General features: G+C 38.8%; 1 protein-coding gene across 18 annotated transcripts in view; it reads right to left on the bottom strand.

The window, feature by feature from the left end:
• kif1b (kinesin family member 1B) overlaps positions 1-26,072 on the bottom strand; it is a 98,458-nt gene that overhangs the window by 22,795 nt on the left and 49,591 nt on the right. For 4 of the 18 annotated variants that reach the window (XM_034173251.1, XM_034173262.1, XM_034173250.1 and 1 more), the window contains 11 exons: positions 24,936-24,977; positions 21,736-21,947; positions 20,205-20,284; positions 19,726-19,801; positions 14,320-14,399; positions 13,841-13,947; positions 12,933-13,016; positions 12,437-12,617; positions 12,229-12,301; positions 706-811; positions 562-582 (listed from right to left, as the gene is read on the bottom strand). In XM_034173251.1, the coding sequence (XP_034029142.1) occupies positions 562-582; positions 706-811; positions 12,229-12,301; positions 12,437-12,617; positions 12,933-13,016; positions 13,841-13,947; positions 14,320-14,399; positions 19,726-19,801; positions 20,205-20,284; positions 21,736-21,947; positions 24,936-24,977 (1,062 nt within the window). Of the gene's footprint in view, positions 1-561; positions 583-705; positions 812-7,776; positions 9,745-12,228; positions 12,302-12,436; positions 12,618-12,932; positions 13,017-13,840; positions 13,948-14,319; positions 14,400-19,725; positions 19,802-20,204; positions 20,285-21,735; positions 21,948-24,935; positions 24,978-26,072 lie in introns of those variants that run through there. The other 14 variants (XM_034173265.1, XM_034173260.1, XM_034173261.1 and 11 more) reach the window with 9 other exon arrangements.

Below are 26,072 nucleotides of genomic sequence, written 5' to 3' on the forward strand. Positions count from 1 at the left end.
AGATGGGGGTTTGATGAAAAGGTTAGAATTACGCCCTATCAGTCTCAATTTGACTAGTAACTTAAATTTAGTGAATAGAGATGTTACCTTAATCTCATAACAGTAAATAACTAAATAAAGTCAGTTATTAAAGCTTTGTCAAGTCAACATCACATCAGAAACACAGTTCACAACACATACATCTGTGGTAAAGATTTTAGTGACCAAGTACATTTCAGTATGAACAATATTCTGTTTGAAAGCACAATGAAATGGATGCAGACCACTGGTTCCTTCGACTATAGGTCTTAAAAACCATGTGGCGTGATTTGGGCGATGGTTTGTATGACGTTACTGGAAATTTATAGCTGATGGGCAAAAAAACAGGCTACCAAGTCAGGTCTTCTGTAACACATTAGTAAATGTTTTATTTTAGAGTTAAGTGGATACAATACTATTAGTGGACTGATTTGACTTCATATTCTGTGGCTAATTAGTATGGTAATTTTCCATTAGTCAGAATAGAGGTTACTATTTAAGGGTTTTGTTTATGAAATTTAAAAATATATATAGTGTACATACATCCCAAGAGGAGTTGAAGGTCTGGATAGAAAACATGACAGGTTAAAAAAATAAGTTTTTTTTTCCCCCCCCTGTTCTTTCCCCCTTTAAATACCTGACAGTACATCTTCAAGAGTTTAAGCTTGTTAAAAAGTCATTACACACCTTCCTCTTCCTCCTCCTCTTCCACTTCATCTTCATCAGGTGTTTCAGCTATTAGCGAACGCGTTTCCACCTGTTTCTGAAGTTCCTGCAACTTGCTCTCGTAAACCTGGACACGAACACACAGGAAAGAGCAAAGCCAGTATGGACAACTGCCCATCAGAAAGCGAACGGGAGCTCAGGAAGAAAACCTGCAGCCATATTTCTGTTTCCAGACAAATTATACCAATAGTTTTTACTTTGAAGATGACTCCCGATGACTTTGGAAGTTGAAGAAACTAAAATGACCTCATTTAAAGCTACATTTAACTACAAAACCACGCATACAGTTGTGCTCAAACAGTTATACAGCTTCATGATGAAGTGGTATAGAAGAAGATTTTCTTCAAAAGAAGACCTCAAAGTTTAGCTACAAATTGCCAGAAGGTACAGCTGAGATGCAAGCGTAGATTTGATCTGCTTTGGTGTCTTTCCTCACTCTCTTCTCCCTCTTGAATAGTCACTCAGTTTTTGAGAACTGTCTACTCCACACAGATTGACCACAGAGTGTCATACTGTTTTCTTTTCTTCGTAATTGATGGAAATAAAGTCCAAGACATATTCAGTGGCAGCTTCACCATCAGAGAGCCTCATCCACAACTACCACAAAAGACTCAAAGCTGTTATTGAAGTTAAAGGGGGCAATACATGGTATTAAGAACAGGGGTATGTAAACTTTGGATCAGGGTCATTTGGGTCAATTCTGTTGTCATTATGATGTAAAAAGAGCAAATGGTTGTTTGGCAATAAATAGCTTCACTCAGCCACTAACCATGAGTGATAAAGTTTTTATGTTATTCATATTCTCTGAAAAATGGCCAATAATAAAAATTCTGCCAGGGTATGTAAACTTTTGAGCACAACTATATGTTGAAAGAGAAGGACGAAGTGTTTGCTTTGGCTACATGCACACAAACTTCTTTCGGCAGGATTGTGTGCACTTATGATTGTATTTTTGTTTTAGCAAGCAACCAACGCTAAATCAGAAAGTTTATTTCTGTTTTCATAAATTTGTTTGGAAACACTTTTTCCTCACAGAACCCATTCACTCCATACCTTGCACAACTATATCTCTTGCTGTAGTTTTTATTTGTGGCTCATACAAAATTCTTTCAGTAGAGTTTGTGTGGTTTGACTGTGCTGATTTATAGAATGTAACATTTAGTTCTCCGATTTCATACATTTGCAGGTGAAAACTGTCTTCCGACATCCATCCAGTGTTCACTAAGCATGTCGCTTTGGCAAACCCTTTTAATGGGATATTGCATAAGGAAAACAAAGTTACTTTTTCAATTCATCAGATATGCCAAAGTTCACCGGATTTTAAAGAATTTATCCTCATTATGCCACTTTTGATTTGGAGACGTACATGTTGATAGCATTTGTTGTTTCCGAGATACGTTGCTAAACAAGAGGGGATGGACTCATTTATTCATCTAATCATTGCATTTTACATGCCTAGGCTTTACTGAATCAAAAGAATAAATGAAACAAAAGGTGTTTACAATGATAAAAATGTACAATAAGTTATGCATAATACTCTAAGAGGTCTTTTCCCCTTCATATTATCATAAGGTGTAAGGGAATTTGGATTTAATAAATTAAAAATTGTGTCTACGTCTCAACAAGGAACTAAATAGCTTTATTACTTATTACTGGTGTTTGTGTGTGTGTAGGGGTAATTGGAGGTTTCTAGTTCAGTTCACAATGAGTAACACACATTATCGCACATGTTTAAAAACTGGGAAAAAGTATAATTAGGACCGGTTTAGTCATGCTGCTGCAGTAGAGGCTGAGTCAACTGTAATCCAATGAGGGGCGCCATCATCAACGGAACAGGCCGTGGTCCCGATGAGCTCATCCTGTTTGTTCTGTGTCTTCTGGGAAGACAATGCAGCCTTTTCATTCAGCTCTACCCTCCTCCATGGCAAAAACCTACCAGCAAACTAAAGGCTGGGCTCGCTCCAACTGCAGAGTTGATTGATAATTCTGGACCAACCACTGCAAAGCTAAAAAAAATAGTATTTGCTGAAATGAAAGTCTTCATGGAGACATTTTCACAATACAAACTTAAATTGGGAGGCACTCAGCAAAATACAAAAAAGAATTCCAAGATGTCAGAAATATATGTTCAGTACAAATCAATCTTGGCTCCACATCTGTCTCAAAATGTAAGTCCGTTATGGAGGCCAATGTATCCACTGAATTCCAATGGAAACTCATGTTTTTGAGAAATCCTGATGGACAAAAGGAACCAAAAATATTACTTTCTTTGCAACAGTAAAGATTACACAAGATCAGGCATGGTAGAACTGCAAAACAAACCTTTTGTCAGACATCTACAGAGCTGTGCAACACAACCATCACTTCTACATTATTTTAAGCAGGCACAGAAATTTTAAACTGTATAGATGTAAGGATCTGTACTGTAGAACATTGCTCCTGACCTGAATTGCAGTACAGAGTCAACCACAGAGCCGTACACGAGTACTACAGTCCGCAGTCACACTGAGATGTATCCCAGCAAGGAGGAGTGGTTGCCATTTTCTAACCAGGCTACTCAGTGGCAAGCGCGCACCAACGCTCATATCTTGTTAAACAGCTGGAAAATGCCGGACATCTGCACATGTTGACAATGCCACAACCGGAGGAAGAAGGGAGACAACATTTCTTTCCATAAGTAGATTTGGTTATTCTTGCTACTTTTTCCCGTGATTATCTTGCACAGCGTCATGCCCGGGCAATATATATATATATATATATATATATATATATATATTATATACACACACACACACACACAGAGTAGTGTTCAGAATAATAGTAGTGCTATGTGACTAAAAAGATTAAACCAGGGTTTGAGTATATTTCTTATTGTTACATGGGGAAACAAGGTACCAGTAGATTCAGTAGATTCTCACAAATCCAACAAGACCAAGCATTCATGATATGCACACTCTTAAGGCTATGAAATTGGGCTATTAGTAAAAAAAAAAAAAAAGTAGAAAAGGGGTGTTCACAATAATAGTAGTGTGGTATTCAATCAATGAGTTTGTCAATTTTGTGGAACAAACAGGTGTGAATCAGGTGTTCCCTATTTAAGGATGAAGCCAGCACCTGTTGAACATGCTTTTTCCTCTTTGAAAGCCTGAGGAAAATGGGACGTTCAAGACATTGTTCAGTAAGAACAGCATAGTTTGATTAAAAAGTTGATTGGAGAGGGGAAAATGTATACGCAGGTGCAAAAAATTATAGACTGTTCATCTACAATGATCTCCAATGCTTTAAAATGGACAAAAAAAAAAAAAACAACCCAGAGACGCGTGGAAGAAAACGGAAAACAACCATCAAAATGGATAGAAGAATAACCAGAATGGCAAAGGTTCACCCATTGATCAGCTCCAGGATGATCACAAACAGTCTGGAGTTACCTGTAAGTGCTGTGACAGTTAGAAGACTTCTTTTTGGGTCCAAGGGCCGCAGACAGTTTGTGAGACGACCCCCAAACTCTGAATTCAAACCACAGTTCACAGTGAAGACAGTGAAGCATGGTGGTGCAAGCATCATGATATGGGCATGTTTCTCCTACTATGGTGTTGGGCCTATATATCGCATACCAGGTATGATGGATCAGTTTGGATATGTCAAAATACTTGAAGAGGTCATGTTGCCTTATGCTGAAGAGGACATGCCCTTGAAATGGGTGTTTCAACAAGACAATGACCCCAAGCACACTAGTAAAAGAGCAAAATCTTGGTTCCAAACCAACAAAATTGATGCCTTGCAGATGTGAAGAAATCATGAAAAACTGTGGTTATACAACTAAATACTAGTTTAGTGATTCACAGGACTGCTACAAAAGCAGTTTGAACATAACAGTTTTGAGTTTGTAGCGTCAACAGCAGATGCTACTATTATTGTGAACACCCCGTTTTCTACTTTTTTTTTTTTTTTTTTTTTTTTTACTAAGTCCAATTTCATAGCCTTATGAGTGTGCATATCATGAATGCTTGGTCTTGTTGGATTTGTGAGAATCTACTGATACCTTGTTTCCCATGTAACAATAAGAAATATACTCAAAACCTGGTTTAATATATATATACACGTATATATATATATAGTAATGGAAGTTGCATTTTCATTCCTTCTTATGAGTTATGTTTATTACAGATATAATATCTTGTCATAATCGTTCAGATGCGCAGCACAGTTAAGGTGGCTTCACTTGCTTAGATTATGACATGTTCAACTTCAACGTCTGTACCATGATATTGCCTGCCAGTGCCTGGAATAAAATGTGACTCATGAATGATCATCTGCAAAGGAATTGATTGAAGCTGGAACAGATCAGACCCGTGTAAACATTCAACACAAATATTTTGAAAAGTGGGGGTGTCAGGGTAAGTTTAATACTTTCCTTGCACAATTTAATGTAAATTAATTTTGCTGCCTTGATATCCAGGTAAGAACAATATTTTAACATTTTGTAAGCTTTTTCTCATGTATGTACACTTGCATATTCATGTTTGCATTGAAAATGCACAAGAAAACATTTCACATCTGGGCACTTCGTCAATATTTTGCCCGGTTTGAAAATGGCGGTTCGCTCTCCATGAAGGAACATTCGCGTTAAGTAGGCAGCATTGCGACTGCAGTCTCTAGTACTCATATACAGCTCTGTGGTCACAACCATGTTCTCTTGCTTAAGAAGGTTTCCACTTTCATAATGTTTAATGCACCTCAAACTACAGTGCTTCAGGTTCTGTTGACATCTTCCTAACACTGGACACAACATGTCCAGGCACACACACCTCAATGTTTTTATTTTTATTTTTGAGTATTCAAAAATTATCCGTCATCTTGATGTGTCCTGTCATGTTGTGATGATGTATTGGTGGGATCTTGTTGATATTCTGGTGGTTTTGCAACTGCATCTTGCCAGATTATGACAATTCTAGGCGACACGAAGAAAATAAATGCGACAAACCAACAAGAAACAACACAAAGCCCACCAGACACTAGCAAGAAAACAGCAGACTTTCTTACTCTTCAGATGCTGCACAATCATTCACCCATAATCAATGTCTATCCGTCAATGACAAAAATATGTAGTGCCCTCCATTTACAGGATATTTTGGCTCTCTGGTCCCTGTGACACGAAAGGCACAGCTGCCTCATGGTTATCAACATCGTCACAAAATGGCATGTCGTACTAGTATCGCAACATATTTGTGACTTTTCATATTGATGTTGTAACGTGAGTAACTACCGTACATGGCAGTTCGGCTCCTAACCTTGTTTTTATTTGCATGAGGAGAGTTGGCTGTTCATGAACAGATTTAGTGGCAGCAAAGGGGATGAAAAAAGTTTTAACAAATAACTGCACTTTGAGCATTTTATTTTATTGGAGTCATACTTTGAAAATAACCCTCCAGCAACACAGGGATTAATATATCCTTTCAAAAACCTGTGAACAATACTGTTCAAAGAGGTACTGTATGTTTGCACAAGGTGCTTGACAAAGAAATATCACGACTTGGTATACAGCCACAATGAGGCACTTTATACTTCAGATGTAAATACCGGACATACAAGACTCAGACACTTTGAGTAGAATCTTACAGTAACACAAGGCATCGTTATATTTTAAAAGATCAGAATACTGTACAGTTAGGCTGTATACTTTCCAGCTTACCCGGCAGGCATAGACACCAGGAAATATGTTCAGCAAAATTTCTTAATAAAACAATTATTCGGGATGACAAAATATAGGATATTGCATGCAAAGATGGTCATCAAGACACGATTCTAAGAATAGACTGTATTTGTCATTAAAATATGATTATAACATTCAACTAGCATATGGAAGAACATATAGTGGTCAAAAAACAGCAGAAAATTGATCATTTCAGTTTCAGTCCAAGCTGAAAATGTTCTTAATCAACCATCTCTTAATGCTCTAGAGCGTCACTTTATTTCCCAAAACTATTTGAAAGCCATCTGTTAAGGAAATGTAATAAGTTCTTTAAACGCTACAAAAGCAGCAAGGAAAAGACAGACTGACAGACTTGCTGTTAATTCAAGAAAGCATAAGCTCCAGCAAAAAAAACAAAAAAAAAAACACAAACCTGACATTGCAGACCATGACCCTAGTAAATCCTTCCAGACTGCAATAATACACGGCATTTAATACGACCAAAGCAAGGCCGCTCTAAAAATCCTGTTGAATGTGGATACTAGCTTTCCTTTACTCCACCACCCAACGTTTTAAACTCAAGTCTTTGGGAACTATGACAACATTCTCAAGTACATTCAATTGACATCGGCATACTTACTAAATGACGGTGTGTGTGAAGGGAACATTCTGGGGTGTTTTGAGTCAAACATGAAAACGATTTTGTGATACCATTTCTCCCAGATTGTGCAATATCAAATCCTACACTTCACCAATATCAAATCCTACAATTCACCAAAGTGATTACGTTTGAGACCCCAAAGAGAAAGAAACAGAACTTTGATAACTTTACCAATAAATACAGTTGAAATTTCATGAAGTAAAATTAAAATGGCGAATATCTAAATGGTCAGAAACCTGCATTAAAATGATCAACATTATTTAAGATTTGATTTAGAATTCAATTTAATCATCATGTTACAACTAAAGAGGTGGTGGTTCTTCAATGTGTGTATTACCGAAATATTACCGAAATCCTTGTGCAGTAATAAAAGAAAATACTGATGTGTACATACACAGCAAGCTAAATGAAGTGAGCCAAATGGCACTTTTTAAATATACTTTCCAACACAATTTCGGTTACTATTAAAAATGCATTCACAATCAACTAGTACATCGAGTTACCCATTTTAAAATAACCAAAGTATTGGTCTTCTAACGGCAGACATAAGCCAACATTATGCAAGGATATATTCTGCAAGTTAAAATAGAAAATGTGTATGCTGATGCAAAAGAAAAAAAGAAAAAAAAAACTCAAATACAGGGTACACAGAAAAGAAAGAATAAATAGCGGGTATTTGTTTTAGTTCTTCAGTTGGACTGCAAACACTTTGATGACAAGTTCAATGAGTTCACACTGTAGAGGCAGGCTTAAATAGTCATGATAAATTAATACTAAAATGGCAAAGCTGTAAACTCAAATTCAATTATAAAGATGTTTTAGCAAATTAATGTATGACTTGAACCGTCGTCATACACGCTGAAAAATGAGATCAAGACATGACTCCTGTGAAAACAGTCCACTTGTTTATGACAGCTAGCTCTCCCAATGCTAATGACGACACACAACGCAAACGTGATAAAATATCTTATGATACATAAAAATAATTTTGGATCAACCAATAACACACTGATCAAGTGCTAAAGTCACAGTTTCAGCTGGCTCATATGGTTTTGAGCTGTTGTGATCTGTAATCCATTTGCCTACTAAAACTGCTTCCTCTTTCCAAATGTTCCACTCACACTGTGGTCTCTCTGCCAGCTTTTAGGTTAGGGGCAGACATCTGTCTGCGCATTCTCGGGGGCACCTGAAAGGTGACTGGATGGCTAGCTTGTTCTGCGTGATGATATTGCTGGTAGCCACCATAGCTGGCATCTGTGTAGATCATGCCATTATAGTGGCACGGCTGCTGATGCAGGTGTAGCGGGAGATGTGGATGTGCTGGGTGGTTCTGGTGGTGCCAGGGCTGGTAGAAAGCCTGTGAATGTCTCCTGTTCATTTCAGACTGCTGCAGTGATTCCATGGAACCAACAGAGCGCTGGCGATGATTAAAAGAGTTGCTGCGACCTCGTTCATGGGGCTGTTGAGGCTGGTGGTTCCTGTATCTCTGACTTTGACTTACACCTTGCTCAAAGTCTTTGTTTCGCTTTTGGATTAACTGACTTGGCAATGGAGGAGGGACATGGATAACCGAAGCAGCCATCTTTTCTCTACACTGTACATCTTCTCCAGCTTGGCTTTCGTCTTTTTCTTCAACAGCTTCTTTAGGAACCTTCAACTCAATGACCTGCTTATCTGTAATTATGATATGGGTACCGGGACTCCAAGAGTTGCGGTGTTTAGGATTACTTTTAAAAGGGAAGCGTAGCTTTCGATCTTCTGGGGGTATAAAGCGATGTGGTCCGGTATGCCTGCGGAGCTGTCTGGAAATCTCTTGTTGTTGAAGGTTCTTGAGACGCAATTGCTCTTGACGCATCCAGCGCATTTGGCTTTGTTTGAGTGCTGAATCATCTGCTGCATTTTCTTCTATTTGGAAATCCACATCCTCTCCATCATGCTTTTCTGGAATAGGGGGTTTTGTTTCTCGAGAACTTGGAATTCTGGCCGCAGGAGCAGAAGAGCTTATGTTGGCATTCTTTTCTTGGCTTTCTGGTGTGATTAATGGAAGAACCTTTTCCATTTTGACCATCTTGTTCCTCAGAGCACGAATCTCTTCATCCTTCATGTTATTCTGTTTCTTCACCTCATGCAAGATGTCCTCAAGTTTGTCAATGTGCACTTTTAACTCATCCATTACAACTCCTCCAGCTCGAGAGCCATTAGTGATGACATCTTCAATACGCTCATCGCCAACTCCTACAGTGTCCCAAACATCTCGAGCCACTGCCCTCCACGAGTCCCGCTCGTTGGGGTCCTTCTTGCTATAACTAGCACACAACTCCTTCATCTTTACAATGGCCAGTGCCTCAATTTCTTGCCTGGTGTGTCGAAAGTCATTGAGTGCCACTTCATAACATATTTCTTTAACCGCTTGAATTTTCAGGTCGGAGATGGTCACCCATTTTGAGTCCTTGGTAATACGGCGCCGCTGAGGGATCTGGTACATTTTAACGGGCTCTCTTCTCTTCCCACTGCTGGGTAATCCACACTTTTTTACTATAGTTTGGACCTTGCTGGGGGGCAGCTTTTCTCTCAAGGAAGTGATCAGTCTCCAGCTCTCTTCACAAGACCTCTTATCTGAGTCATCCCCACTATCAGAGTCGCCATCCTTGAGAAAACAACACAGGAAACAAACCAAATGGTTCCCCAAAACAAAAAAGGAGAAGTTACAATGGGAGAAAAAATAAATAAATAAATAAATAAATAAAAGACTGGATGAAAGGATGGTTTTCTATTAATTTTAAATTGAATTTAGTAAAATAAAAAGAATGAATAAAGGAATGAATATGCAACATGGGAACCTCAGCTATGAGTGAAGTCACTGTGCAATGTAAATAAGCGTATAATGGTAATAACTAAGGATAGATGACTACAGTTTAATATTAAATAATCTGCATACATCAACACTGTAATCGATGTATGGCAACATGCCGTATCATTCACAAAATATGACCAAATGAAATCATTCAAATAAAAAAAATTCTGACAGTGGCTTCCATTGACTTGTCATTTTGTACTTAAATCTTACCAGTTAAATGCTGCCTGGGATCCCTGTTCACTAATGTCAGCAAAAAGTTAAACAAATTGCCAGTGTTCCCAATGTTGCATATGGATATGAAATGTAAAAGGAAAAGCATGTCTACTGTGATTAGAAAAGAAATATTGAAATAATTGCTGATTGAAGCATTTTATTGCTTTCAGGTATGAAAATTTTGTAGTTTGAAAGCTGGATCTCAAACACGCTGCATGCAGATGGATTATGGTGCTTGCCTCCTTTAAAGTCCAGAAGGTCTGAGTGACTTTAGCATAGCAGTGAGTTAGAAGACAGCATGTTCTTGCAGTTGGCAATCAAGGCAGCGGAGAGAAGACAGCCAGAAGTGTTTAGTCCACTACAAGATGTTAGTTGGAAAAAACAAATGCAGTTTCTCATTTTTGAAGACTAGCTAGATTACAGATCACAACCCGTAGCTGTATATATGTGAAGTCATGTGTATGATACTATAAGTATACCTACAACTGGACACATTATGTTACTGGGAGCCCGTTAACTCTGCAAATAAAAACCACTGAATAAGAAAAGATGTGCGATTCATGGACTTTACTGCAAGCAGTATGAACTCTTTTGAGCCATGTCCCCAAAGTGTTACACGTGTCAGGTCAGGCTAGCAAAGAAGTCAATGAGAAACCACATTGTCACTGTATTCTGTCAGAAACTACAACATGAGTTTTGTTACCACAATGCATTGTGCATGTCAGCAACTGCATTGAAGAGATGAACTCAAGACAAAACAGTCAGAAAACGACAGTAGGAATCTAATCCAAGCAAAATCAGTCGCCTCAGGTTTGACCAGCTCAGTGGCAAAAACTGCAATTTAGTCCAGAACCAGCACTCAAGGAGTTAACATGCTATTAACAAGAACCATGCAAAAACGGCATACCTTTACAAAATTGTTTAAATCAATATTCCGTTTTAAAATTTAATTTAACAGCTCTTAAGACCAAGTCTACATAAGTTGTAAAGTGCCGTTTTGCAAGATTCAGACTCACTATAGAAGACATGACAGAAGAGAAAACAGTTATTCAGAGAGGGAAAAGCTTTACAATCTAATTCTCAATCACACTGCTATAGGAAGGGGGGGGGGGGGGGGGGGGGGGAATCTGTTTAACTCAGGGGGAATAAAAGTCAAAGATCAGTTGGGTCAAACCAGAAAACTGTCCATGCAAGAAGAACAGACATGCACTAATTGCAAAAGTGTGCTTCACACACGCATATCTCGGAGTGAGAATTAGTACTAGTCACACATAAATGGGCCAAGAAAAACTCCCAATTCTCAAAAAAAAAAAAAAAAAAAAATTTGCCTTCCAATTGCACTAATCTTCAACCCAATACAGACATCATAACATGCACAAAATCTAACAAATTAGCATGCCATCTGGATCTCTCTACAGACTATTCAGCAATCATCTCCATATCTAACACCGATCACAATTAATACTGTCAATAAAAGACTGAATCCATAAATTTCAAAGTAGGTATCATTAAATTACACTTAGGAATGCAACGATCCAACCTCTTCTTTCCCAACACCTAAACTAAGCATTAGCCTTTGCAGAGGTTCCGTAAAATGTTTAATAAAATTTAAATCTGATATTCATTAGTGGGATTGTTCTTCCCTCAATAAATACTTCCTTCACACAAGACTGCAAATACAAATGGATAAAATCAATAACTGCTAATGTTACTGGACAATTTTTTCTATTATTTTTTCAGGGAAACAATTCTTTAGACTATTAAAAAAAAAATACGCAACACAAATTTCCATCACCTACCATAACATCTAGAGATTATGAATTGGATTGAGTGAACAGTCTAAAGATCAGATATGTAATTGGCAGCAATATTTCCCACTAAAATTGTTTTTCAGTAATATCTCAAAGATGAATACATCATTCAACATAAAGTTGGCTGCAAAAACATTCATTTATTGCTCACATTGGGCTAACATCTCCTCTGCTCCACAATTAAGCATGGCATATGTTGCGCTGGATCGATGCACCCCTAATTTTAAACTTTAACTGAATGCAAACTCACCAGTCTCTGTTGTTCCAGAAGTTGATCTGCCTCTTCCTTCTCCTTTTTGTACAAGATTTCCATCTCTGTCAACCTGCATAAACAAATAAATACCATTACGAAGGAAACACAATTCTTCATACCCAATCTATAATTCAAATACACCACAATGGAAAACTGACAGGACTTGGGGTCCATATAAACAACACTTATGAGATAGAGTCAGCACCTTTTCTCCATCTCTTGCTTCATGTCGATGCCCTGCTTCTCCAGAAGTTCTCTCTGGGCAAACGTCCAGTCCACTGGCTCCACTGGGGTTTCAGCTGATGGTGTCTTTTCTCTTTCAGCCCTGGCCTGTTCCGGGTGGTTGAACCGAAACACATGGTTCTTACCCATAATGATGCGGTTTCCTAAAAGGCCACAGTAGAGCCCACATGTGATGGAAATTAGCCTCCAAAGACCATGTTTGGTCAGAGGTGCAAGCAGAGCATAAATGTAATCAAAATAATTTTCCTTTACGTAAGCCATCATGATGGCTTTATAAATCTTATTTCATCATTCTGATTGATAAAGTCCAATGAAATGCTTTGTATAATAAATTTACAGATCTAATTCTCAAATCTTCTGTGAATCCATGCACAAATATAGTGTAAATATCACACAAGCAACAGGTATTTACAGGCTTTATGTGCATGCAGTAAAGTGAAACTCCTATGTTTCCACACCTGAACGAAGTTGGATTGCATCTTCAACACGCTTGCCATTGACATAGGTTTCTGATCCTTCACAGGGTACCAGCATGACAATCACTAAAAATAATTTAAAACAAATGCATCAACAACCATCAATTATAATAACAGAATTGCAACTAGAGACATTTGTCACAAAATGCCCTGCGCACAGTACTATTTTCCATGTAAAGTGCAGTAATATGTACATGTGTGGGGTAGGCATTTGGTTGAACCCTCATGTGTTTGATGTAAACTGGGATACACAGTGGAAAAATTGGAGATTGACATTATATTTATTTAGAGGTTGTGGCCAACGGTGACCATAAAAAGTCGGTAGCCTTAGAACGAATGCAACTATTGTATATAGTAGGTCAAGGTCACCGGCCTTCAAACCCATGCGAAGTACTCCTCCAAAACATGTACCTACCAAATATGACGTTTCTGCGAGCAATGGGTGCCGTGCAATGTTGTGGCGAAGGATTTGACAGTTGTGACCATTGGTGACCTAGAAAAGTAGGTCAAGGTCACCGGCCTTTGAACCCATGCGAAGTACTCCTCCACGGCATGTACCCACCGAATATGAAGTTTTTGCGAACAATAGGTGCCGAGCTATGCTGCGGCGAATGAATTGCGGCCGGACAGACAGCCGGACAACCTGGATGGTATATGTATAAAAAGATAACGTGTAGAAGGCGCAAAAACTGAAGACTCATAACATGGCTTTATTTCTACCAGTGAAACAGTATAGGTTTGACTTAGAGAATTTTTTTTTTTTGTTATGGGTGCTTAGTTTTATGTTGATCAGTTTCACAATATGTCATAAAATAAAAATAAATAAAAATCGCAAATACAAGCACATCAGATACAAAAGAAAACATTCATTCATATTGGGGTCAACTTACCATCTCCATTGACATTTCTCTCACTGCAGAAGACACAATGCTCTTCCCTGATATGAGCTCCACTTAAAACAATGTCCTGTCTCCTTTCAGCATCCGCCTGACCTACCCTGAAACCATCAATTGCCATATTTGAGAAAGAACACTGCAGCCTTGTTCTGTCATTTTTCACTTCAACAAAAAGATATAGTGCCTTTAAACCAGTGCTTAAAAAGGAAGCATTCTGAAACAGCTTCTTAAATTTCTAAGTGTGACATTTCTTATGTCTCCCTTGGAAACATCTTTAAATAAATACTCAATATGAAAAGACCGCAGATGAAAGGCTGAGTTTCATAAAAATTTTTGGGAACATTAGATTGAAACAAAAAAAACAAAACAAACAAACATATTACTTAATAACCACAGAAAAAGTTAAAAATAATAGCCTGTCCCCTCCTAGAATGCCCATATCCCTGTGCAGCATTTCAATGTCATTCCAATACCTTGTAATGCCATCTTTGATATAGTAGAGCAGACACTCTGACATAAGTGGATCCTCATTCAGGTTAACCAGGTGTGGCGTCTATGAAAGGAAATGAATAGTAGTTAGGTTAAAACTAAAGGTTGGATTTCAGCTACATTTAAACAAGCTGGCAACCATGTGGACAGCTTTTACATGAAAGACTGTCAAGATATGTTTACGAATCACACTGACAAAAAAAAAAAAAGGTTCTACTGACTCAGACATGTCTCAGTACTACAACAAATAACTACCTGTCCAAAACACTAACCTTCTTTGGGGAAAAGACCCCATTACAGTCTGCATAGAGATCACAAGGCTTCTCAACAAAATGCTAACAGTATGGCAGCAGTGGATGAAAGGAGAGAAAGATAAGAAATGGAAGACAACTGGAAGCGATCATAAGAGCAGAACAAACAGCAACAAAACAAAAACAGGGAGTGACTGTAAAAAGAGGAGACTGTCCTATCTAAAAACTAAAGCGGCTCTACCGACAGCAGGTGGTGAATGGTTTCAAAAAGTCAAATCTCCCTTCTGTCACAATAGATTTAAAAACAGAATCTTGAAATCCATTTTCGACATGTTCTGAAATATCCTTAAATTCAAGGAATTAAGCAAATGCCTTTGAGGTTTGTTTTTTTAGTTAAAGGCTTGATTGCGCTACTCCATTTTCAGTGCCAAGTAAATCATTCTATTTTAAAACTTTGCTAAAAATGAGATGTGTAATTAAGGACCAGTAGCTCCTAATGAATCAATACTGTACAGCAGCCATTCCCAAACCTAAGAACCCCAGGACCCAGTTGGAAATATAAAATCTCCCGGAGCCCATCAGACACTTTTAATCATAATTTTGATTGACACATGAAGTATTCCATATACACACAGACACACACACAATAGTAAACTAGGTCAGATAAACTAAAATTTGAATCGCATGGCTTTATTACATTTTTAAAATAAATTTAAGGTAATTTTGAATTTATTACAAAATTGAACAATTACTTTGTTTTTTTTTTTTTAAAAAGTGTCTCATGGTTCACCTGCAGCACCTTCATGGCCAAACACTGCTGTGTAGAACGCACCTCCTTCAATTGAAGGTGCTTTCAATTTCTTTTAAAAATATGGTGAAAGATGCGAGGGCTGCCTATTTTTCATTTCCAACGGCCGGTGGAATCCAAAACTTCTGTTTGATACAATCAGAGACATTGTTACACCTGCATCTCCTGCTGTAATCATTCAGTGAATGAAGACTATGACAACGTTTAGCCCTTAAAAAAAATAAATAAATAAAAAAATAAAATCAGTAAAATTTGTGATATCGGGGCAATCATCTACCCCTCCCTTTCTTCTCCTGCCCCACATCTTAATCAGCCACCAGTTCTGGATAATTTTATACTTACATTACTGAAAGAGTTCACCGGTCTGGCTGACAGGATGACACCTTCCTCCTTCCCACTTGTTATGGTCCCTACCTCCCAATTTAAAAAGGTAATCCATTCTATTGGCTCAGGTGTTTTATTGTCCCTCAATATTTCAAACAGGCAATTATCCATTCTCTCTTAAAAAAGACTAATGCTGACCCCTAGCTCATTCAAAATTTTAGACCCATGTTAAAGTTACCTTTTATTTCTTGTTTTTGAAAAAGTGGTGGCCAAACAGCTTAATGAGGTTTTAGCTGAACATAATATTCTTGATAAATTCCGATCTGGGTTCTGTCACTTGCACTTTATGAAAACTATCCTACTCAGTTTCAAATGATTTTAATGCATAGAAATGCAGGTAAATACTATGAACTTGTTCTTTTGGAACTGTGCAGCTTTTGATACAGTTGATCATGGTGTTTTAATTGAGAAACTAAGGACTTTGGTAGCCATCTGTGGATCTGCCCTGGACTGGTTTTTAATCCTACCTTTCTAACAGGCATCTCGCTGTTGCGACATAAAAAATTATATCCTCTTCTGCCATGCTATCTTGTGGTGTGCCTCAAGGTTCTGTTATGGGAACTACTTAATTTGCTCCCACTTGGTCATGTTTTGAGCTCTTTTAAGGATGTCTCATACCACTATTATGCAGATGACATCCAGCTGTATATTTCATTTCCACCTCAAAAGGTTACTAGGGCATCTGCTCTTCAGAACTGTGTTGAGGTTATTGGAGGCTAGATGGTGGCTAATTATTTGTGCTTTAGTATAGCAAAAATTGAGGTCCTTGTTAGAGCCCGACCGATATATTGGCTGGCTGATATAAGCCCTTACTCAAAGTACTCACTATCGGCCTTTTGCCGACAGAACGCTGATAATTTCTCATAAACAGAACAGTTACTGAAATAATGTTTGTGTCGGCAATGTAAAATGTCCTTGCACCGTCTGTCCAGTAGATGGAGCTCTGACTCCATTCAACTGAGAGCTGCTTACACCCCTGCTTAAATGTGTTCATCACCGGCCCCCGTAGTTCGCCGTCACACTGCACTGATCGGCCGACAAAAGCATACAAGTTTATAAGGATGTTGTTTGTAATAACTTTGCGATTACATTCACCCCACATTTCTCCCGTTTCAGTTCAACTCAGTTTGATTAACTCAGTATGTAGTTATGTAGTAATGTGTCAAATGTGCTTCTTTGCGTCGGTCATGCTTTTCATTAAGCCCACGTTGTGTAGACCTTATTTCTAGCATGAAAAACTTTTGTTTACTGCTAAGAGGTTGAAACATTCAGATTCACTGGTCGTCCGGAAGGGTTCTGGGAATTACTGCCGTTCGCCATTAATCCTCTGAGGCAGACGCCGTCGTATACAACGGCCGGGACCAAGCTTTACTAAATTGTAAATAACTTTTTAATGATATGAGATAGAAACTTAACTTTTCAGCAAAAAAAAAAAAAAAAAAAAAAAGTAACTGTGGACTTTCGATCCACTGTCGGCCATCTTGGTACTCCTCACAGATGATGTGCGATGCCGTGCGCAATGTGAGTGTCCAATCGGAATTGGTTCTCCGTCACATGGTTTTCCAAAATCCAATCGTAGGTCAGATTTATCTCATGTGATATGGCAAAGATCATTTTCAGGAGTGATATCTTACTAGTTGGCCCGTTTAAAAAGCCCCCTAACTGCTCCAACTGCATTTTTTGAACTTGAAAATTCTTCTGTTATAAAGTTAATCAATATGAGGACAAAACTTCAGCTAATAACTTTTTTTGTTAAGGGTCCAAAAAAGAACGAACACACACACACACACACCGGCTGATTTATCGGCTGTCGGCAAATCAGCCAATTTATCAATTATTGGCATTTTTTTGCATCCAAATATCGGCATCGGCCTCAAAAAATCCATATCAGTTGGGCTACAGTCCTTGTTTGTGCTCCTGATGAGTTTTTGGCTCTGTGGTTAGGAACCTTGGCCCCTTTTCCTCACTGAGCAGTCAGAAGCGTGGGCATTACGTTTGATCATTCCCTCAACTTTGACACATATGTTACCCACCTGGTACAATCTTGTTTCTTTCATCTGTGTAATATTTCCTATCTGAGCAGCACTGTGTCTAGGGATGAGCTGAATGATTATTCATGCATTTGTTTCCTCGCATCTCAACAATTGTAACTCGTTAGTCTTTAAACTTAGCAAGTCCTCTCTGGACCACTTACAAATGGTCCAGAATGTGGCTGCAAGGCTTCAGACAGGGTCATCAAAGAGGCCCCATGTAACACTGATTCTGTCCATCTTGCACTGGCTCCCCATCAATTTCAGACTGCAATTTTAAAACTCTAGTGCTGAATTTTAGAGCTCTGCACAGTCAAATGTCACCTTACGTCACTAAACCTTTACACCTGTATGCTACAAGCAGGTCTCTGAGGTCTGGACCAGAAGCTGTTGGTTGTGGCTAGGTCACAGCTGAAGACCAGGTGAGACTGCATTCGAGGTTGTGGCACCTAAATTGTGGAATGCACTGCCTTTGGACCTACGCTCCCTGAACTCGGTCAAAACTTTTAAAGTGAAACTCGAGATCCATTTGTATTGGCTGGCTTATGTTTCTGCTGTTTTTAATTTCTATGTGAAGCACTTTGTGATTCTTATCTGGAAAAGTGCTATATAAATAAACTTTACTTACTTTCTGTAGACTATATATATATATATACACACACACACACACACACACACACACACACACCGGTGCTGAGACACTGACTGATATGTGAATCCTCACTGATGTGACCCAACATACTCTGCCAAGGTCAGCACACTTTGAAATCAGGCAAGAGGATTGCAATGAGATGAATCAATATCCTAAATTTCTTTGGACTGCATCAATTTGATGTTGCATAATCATGCAACGATGGCCACAGACACACACGGCCGGCCACGCATGAACGTCTATAGCTCCTGCACCATGATGGTGGGAGCAAAATAAATAATTTTGTAGCATTTTCATATATAGCTGAGTATTGATTGATCAATGCCAAAGTTGAGTCAGCAAGAAAATCAAGTCTTACATGTTGGGCTAAAATTTAGCTTAACTAAAGTTGCACAGGCTTATGGGTCAGAACATATGAATTCATCAAAGGGGTGTCGCTGAACAATAATTTACAATGATTTCCAGCTTAGGGATGCAAGACTTTACTATCACAAATATCCACCAAAAATTGAGATCTGCATTTCTTCTGGTTACTGAGATACAGGCTATTAAAATAATTCATATTTTGCACATTAGTGAAAATGAGCATTTGTAATTTTTTAAAACTCATTTTCCACAAAATTTATGTGTAAATTTTTAACTGCCTGTAGCTCAAGAACTTCAAGAGATATTGACCAGATTTTTTTTTTCCTACATCCTCGTTTTCACATGTGTACTGCACTGTTAGATCAATGTTACGTTTTGTCAATGTGCAGCAACAGCATCTTTGACGATTTTGTATGTTGTGACCCCTACAGCAGTTCATCTGTCAAGCTAATGTGAGGTTAGGCAATGATACCACCTTTACAGTCATATGAATGTTTGGAGATGGAAACCAGTGTTGCTATGGGTGTCACTAAGCAGATAAAAGCACCCTCAAGTACCCTGAAAATTATTCTAACCATGGAATTAATACAGGATAGCAGCTCACCACTAAAGATTTAGAATTCAGTTCAACAAACCTTCTCAAAAGGCTCAAATGGCCCTTCGTGGCTAAGCTGTGTGGGTGTAGGAGGCAAATAAAGAGTGGAAACAAAGGCAAATGACAAACTGAATAAATGAAAGCAAGCAGTGAGGTACACGGAGGATTCCAGTGGAAAAGATAACGGGGGGGGGGGGGAGCGCACTGGGGACGAGATAATGGAAGAGTGCGCATCACCCACGGGAGAACTGATGATGCAGTCGACACTGTTAACGTCTGTGCTTGTGCACTGCGTCTGTCCTACCTTTTTAGGCGAGAACACGCCCAGAGTGCCTCCATCTTCACGGATTGCCACACCCATTTCTGCAAGCAAGGCCTCCCTAATGGGAGGTCAAGATATTCATTAGCTCAAAAACGATTAAAACGGGATCAGTTTTAAATCAAACAATACCGTCCCATTACTTTTTATACACATCAGAAGAGCACATCTTCACTTATTTTGTTGGGGGTCAATACAAAAACAAAACAAAAAAGACAATAATGGATGAGTAACAGCATCAGCCAGGCTGAAGATTGGACAAATGTAGAACAAAGGGGAATAAAGGGTGTGAGAAGCGAGTATGTGCAGAGGGTGAGGACAGAGAACAGAAGGAAGATGGCCAGAACGAGTACATAGATAATGAGAAAGCAGGCAAGAGACAATGACAGAAGGGTAAGAGAGGCACGCGAGAAAAGACATTTTCTCTGGTGTTACAAAGATGGACATTCATCTACAGCACTGACCTCTCCATGCGGATAGCCTCCGTCTTTCGCAGTTTCTCTTCCCAGGTTTCATTGAGTTCGGCAATGATCTTTTCTGATTCCTGAAAACAAGTGGAGGGGGGCGGGATTATAACAAAAAACACAGTTCACTGCAACCTTTATTATTAGCAGTATATTATAAACCATGCATTTAGCTGTACAAATATAGGTTTCTGTAGGTGTGAACTTTTATATGGCATACAGGGGACAAACGTGCATGTGATACTACATCGTTAAAGAAACTGCAGTTAGCCATTAAAACCAAACATTTTAGAAGTAGGTTAAACACTTCACTTCAGTTCCTGGTATGGTAACTGTACAAAACCCCCACATTGAGAATGTTGCTTGAAATACTGTATCGTATCGTATTGAAATGCTGGTAAACATTCAGGATGAGTAAACCCTTTAAATGTATGTGAGTGACATTAAGTTCAGCAGCAACTAACTACTTTGGTTTATCATTTTAACATATTATGAGCCATCACTGGCATTGCAAAGTATTATTTATCCATCTAAACAAAAAACAAACAAACAAAAAGCTGGGTAATATTTAAGATTAAAGAAAAGAAGGGGGTGCCAAAAGTAAGGCATTTTTAAAATTCACTATTAGACACGACCAACATAGATCATAAACATCATTTTCATTTTCCTCTGTATTAAATTAAATGCCACAAATACAGGATCTATTTTGGTCCAGTTTGCTTCATATTTGCGTTGGTGTTTGACATCACTGAATGACAGACAGAGTGGGCACTGCGGTTGCTATGGAAACTGCAGCATCTCATGGCTGCTTGTGTAAATGTGCTCTCTCATCAAGAGCGATAACATGAAAGATATCAAGCAGGGAGACCAAATGAGAACTGACAGTCAAAGTATTTTTGACTGCATCAACACAACAACAACAAAAAAAAGGGAGGGGGGCTCCTTTGATGGACAAATTTTAAAAGGATTGCAAGATGATTTGGGGGATTTTAATCATTTTAATAATGTATTCAGACATGTTTCTGTATTCTCAAGTGGTTCACCTTCTCCAGTGTTTCTAACCTCCCTTCGTGAGTATCAGGGCATAGATAAAAAATTTATGGAGTGAGTCAGCGAAACTTACACAAGTTACACCATCAATACTACTGCATATTCTGTTCTGAAGTTTGGGGTTCTGGTAGGTATAGGTGAGGTGAGGATAGGTAAACCTATTTTCTTTCATGCATCTTCTAATATGCAAAATACAACAAAGGCAGTCAGGCCTCTCCAGTTTTTTTTTTTTATAGCCTTGTTGTTCGTTGCAGGTGACCAATGTTGCTTCTTTATGCAAGACTAGTTGATTATCTGACGATGAAGCGTTGGGTCCTTATTTGTGAACCAATTTGGAAACAAGCTGTTGTCCCAGCACACTTGCGCTGCTCAGGTTGCTACTTAGTGGGCTGTCAGATGCCACTGCTCCCTTCAGTAGACACAAAGTGACTGTTTAAGACTGCTGCTTACAAAAGTTACATACAGTGAACCCATACTTTACCTTGAGTCTTTCAATAGCCTCCTCGCCTCCGGGGGTGGACATGATGCGCTCCTGGATGCTGGTGACTGATGGTAGGCCCCCCTGGCTGCACAGTGTGTTAGAGGATGGAGAGGCTGTCAGGGAACCGATAGGGGCTGTGGAGAAATGGCCAGGGCGTTGGTTCTCTGAAGCTACCAAGTATCTATTCTTATTGTTCTGAATGTCTTTGAGGTCTGAGCCAACAGCAAGAGATGAAGAGGGAAGCAAAGAAATAGAACACAGGGAGAAGTAGGGTGGGCCCAAGACAGGAAAACAAGAACAAACCACAGACAGATGAAGGAACCAAATACCAAAGAGGAAGAGAAGGAGGAAGGGGATGGGGGGAGAGAGGACAAAGGAGGGAAGACCCATGTAAGACACACATTGTATGCTAAACGTTTAAGACAGACAGGTAGCATAATGGTCAGCTACATATACAGTTGTGTTCAGAATAATAGTAGTGCTATGTGACTAAAAAGATAAATCCAGGTTTTGAATATGTTTCTTATTGTTACATGGGAAACAAGGTACCAGTAGATTCACACAAATCCAACAAGACCAAGCATTCATGATATACACACTCTTATGGCTATGAAATTGGGCTATTAGTAAAAAAAAAAAAAAGTAGAAAAGGGGGTGTTCACAATAATAGTAGCATCTGCTGTTGATGCTACAAACTCAAAACTATTATGTTCAAACTGCTTTTTTAGCAATCCCGTGAATCACTAAACTAGTAGTTAGTTAGTTGTATAACAACAGTTTTTCATGATTTCTTCACATCTGCAAGGCATTAATTTTGTTGGTTTGGAACCAAGATTTTGCTCATTTACTAGTGTGCTTGGGGTCATTGTCTTGTTGAAACACCCATTTCAAGGGCATGTCCTCTTCAGCATAAGGCAACATGACCTCTTCAAGTATTTTGACATATCCAAACTGATCCATGATACCTGGTATGCGATATATAGGCCCAAAACCATAGTAGGAGAAACATGCCCATATCATGATGCTTGCACCACCATGCTTCACTGTCTTCACTGTGAACTGTGGCTTGAATTCAGAGTTTGGGGTCATCTCACAAACTGTCTGTGGCCCTTGAACCCAAAATGAACTATTTTACTCTCATCAGTCCACAAAATATTTCTCCATTTCTCTTTAGGCCAGTTGATGTGTTCTTTGGCAAATTGTAACCTCTTCTGCACGTCTTATTTAACAGAGGGACTTTGCTGGGGATTCTTGCAAATAAATTAGCTTCACACAGGCGTCTTCTAACTGTCACAGCACTTACAGGTAACTCCAGAGTGTCTTTGATCATCCTGGAGCTGATCAATGGGTGAGCCTTTGCCATTCTGGTTATTCTTCTATCCATTTTGATGGTTGTTTTCCATTTTCTTCCACGTGTCTCTGGTTTTTTTTGTCCATTTTAAAGCAATGGAGATCATTGTAGATGAACAGCCTATAATTTTTTGCACCTGCGCATACGTTTTCCCCTTTCCAATCAACTTTTTAATCAAACTACGGTGTTCTTCTGAATGTCTTGAACGTCACAGAACTTTCAAAGAGAAAAGCATGTTCAACAGGTGCTGGCTTCATCCTTGAATAGGGGACACCTGATTCACACCTGTTTGTTCCACAAAACTGACCAACTCACTGACTGAATGCCACACTACTATTATTGTGAACACCCCCTTTTCTACTTTTTTTTTTTTTACTAATAGCCCAATTTTATAGCCTTAAGAGTGTGCATATCATGAATGCTTGGTCTTGTTGGTTTTGTGAGAATCTACTGAATCTACTAGTACCTTGTTTCCCATGTAACAATAAGAAATATACTCAAGACCTGGATTAATATTTTTAGTCACATAGCACTAGTATTATTCTGAACACTACTGTAGCAGCAGTTTTCACTCCAGGTGGTGTGTCTGACAAGTTGACTGCACACAGAAGAGACTTGTAGTCTACAGTTTACAGAGGAAATGTATTAGAATTTTTACTCCACTAAAGATTCCAATAGGATAATTTTGCTTAATTTCTTAAAACACTGCAAGCATCACTGTGTGAAAACTGCCACAAGTGTACAAAATAGAGTTTGAGCGAGAGATGGATGCTGCAAGAGGACCCAGAGGGAAAACGGGTGAGTTGTTGATACATGCTGCCCAGGTTCAGCCCGCAGTTGAGCAGTTTCATTCACCACACATTCACATGCATGCACGCTCCCACACCATTATGGAGTCAGAGGAGCCTCACTAAAGGTCCGGCAGCTCACTGTCATTGTTAAGTACTTGAACGACAACTGAAGTGATATCTGACAAACTGTGCCTCAAAGGCATAAGAAAAGAGTTTAAATACAAAAAAACTTAAATTAATAAAGAAAAAAAGAAGAAATTAAATACAAAAGACGTTTCCTAGTTCAGAGAAACTGGGACTACATAAAGAGTGTTAAGCGATTAGTTTGCAGCGCAGGAAAACAGCAAGAAAACAGCTGCTCTGATTCACAAAACACTCCAAAGGTGAAGCAGATAACAGGGATATATACGCAGCATAAAAACAGAGCAGGTTAGGGATTGTTATGAGGACACAGCTGAAGGCAGCCTAGCAAACTATTTAAATCTGTCCATAACACTGGCCAGCGATGGACACATACACCTCAGGCAAAATCATGCACCTTTGTGTCTGTAGCTCTGAGCCTCAGTGTGAGAACTGAGAAGTGCCATTCTAAAGCCTTGAGCATTGTCACCTGCAGTGATTAATTAGTAAAAGACAGCAAAATTAAAATGAACACAAACTACTACCAATAGCAGGAAAAGAAGCGTGACAAAATGGGTACAGGAAATAAATCATATGAATATGATACAGGTGAACAAAGGATGAGACATCTAAGATAATCTAAAATAATCACTGATCTTTATCAAATTACAACTGGACTTCAGACTACAAAAGATGACTCACACCCATTATTTTGGAAATTAGGAGAAACAAGTGCATAGCATGCTAACCTCAGCCAGATCAACACACCTTTGAATGCTTTGCATTTTCAGGCTCTTTGCATTAAACCACTTGTTCCATCAGCATTTACATGCAAAGCTGGTAGCAGATTTTATATATATATGTGTGTGCGTGTGTGTGTGTGTGTGTGTGTGTGTAATGGGGCATAAATAGAGTTTGACTATCACTCGTATACACACATTTGCTTCCACTTCTTGGGAAATCATCTCCCATAGGCTCAACTGAGAGGAAGCAGGAAAATATGAGAAGGGTCAGAAGTCAGCACAAGAAGAGATGGGAGGAAAAGGTTATAATTTTTTCCATACAGATGGATGCAGATGATAATGAAACAAAATGTTATCAAATGATTAGATTACATCATCAGGCATGATGTATGCAGACAGGTTAAGTCAGATATTACTAATATGTGTACTACTACATTGCTCCGAATATAAGAACTCCCCCACCCCTTGAAAATATATTTGCAAAAAAAAAAAAAAAAAAAAAAAGTGGTTGTCTTATATTCAGGGTCTGTATGTAGTTTATAGACTTCAGCTCAGCGTTGGAAACAATAACACCTCAGCAACTGATAGGAAAGCGAAACCTGCTAACCTGAACACCTCCCTCTGCAACTGGATCCTAGACTTTCCAACTGGGAGGCCGCAGTCAGTCTGTATCAACAATCACATGTCCAGCACCATCATGCAGAGGAGTGGAGCCCCTCAGGGCTGTGTGATCAGCCCAATGCTATTCATGACTATGCTGCAACACACAGCTCAAAATACACTGATGATACCACTGTGGTGGCACTCATTAGCAACAACGAGTCAACATACAGAGAGGAACTGGAACAAATGAATGACTGGTGCAGAGCCAACAGCTTGTCCCTGAATGTGACCAAAACAAAGGAGATGGCAGTCGACTTCAGGAAGTCTTGTCTTCCAAAAATATGTCTGGAAAAGGAGGTTCTTAGAATCGGGGCATCTTATATTCGGAACAATATGGTGTGTCTTTAATTAATACGGCAATGGGCTATGACTTTTGTACAAAAAAAAAAAAAAAAAAAAAAAAAAAAAAAAAGAATGTAATTATGATCACTTTAAACCACAGTTTGAATCATCAGTCACAATCATTAATTTTCATTATTTAGATTCAAACAGGACCAGACTTAAATGACAATAGGTTCTATGTCCTCTGTATATTTTAAAAGCCATTTAATTCTTATTAGTTTGGTCCTCAGCAGGAGTACAGGCACTGCTTATAAAACAAAGTTAGATGGCTGAGAGCAAAGAGGTAGAGAAGAAGAAAGATGTAGGCAGCTCGTGGTAGGCCCAGAG

The sequence above is a fragment of the Thalassophryne amazonica genome, chromosome 6 (genome assembly GCF_902500255.1).
Source record: "Thalassophryne amazonica chromosome 6, fThaAma1.1, whole genome shotgun sequence".
In the NCBI taxonomy this organism is placed as follows: domain Eukaryota; kingdom Metazoa; phylum Chordata; class Actinopteri; order Batrachoidiformes; family Batrachoididae; genus Thalassophryne; species Thalassophryne amazonica.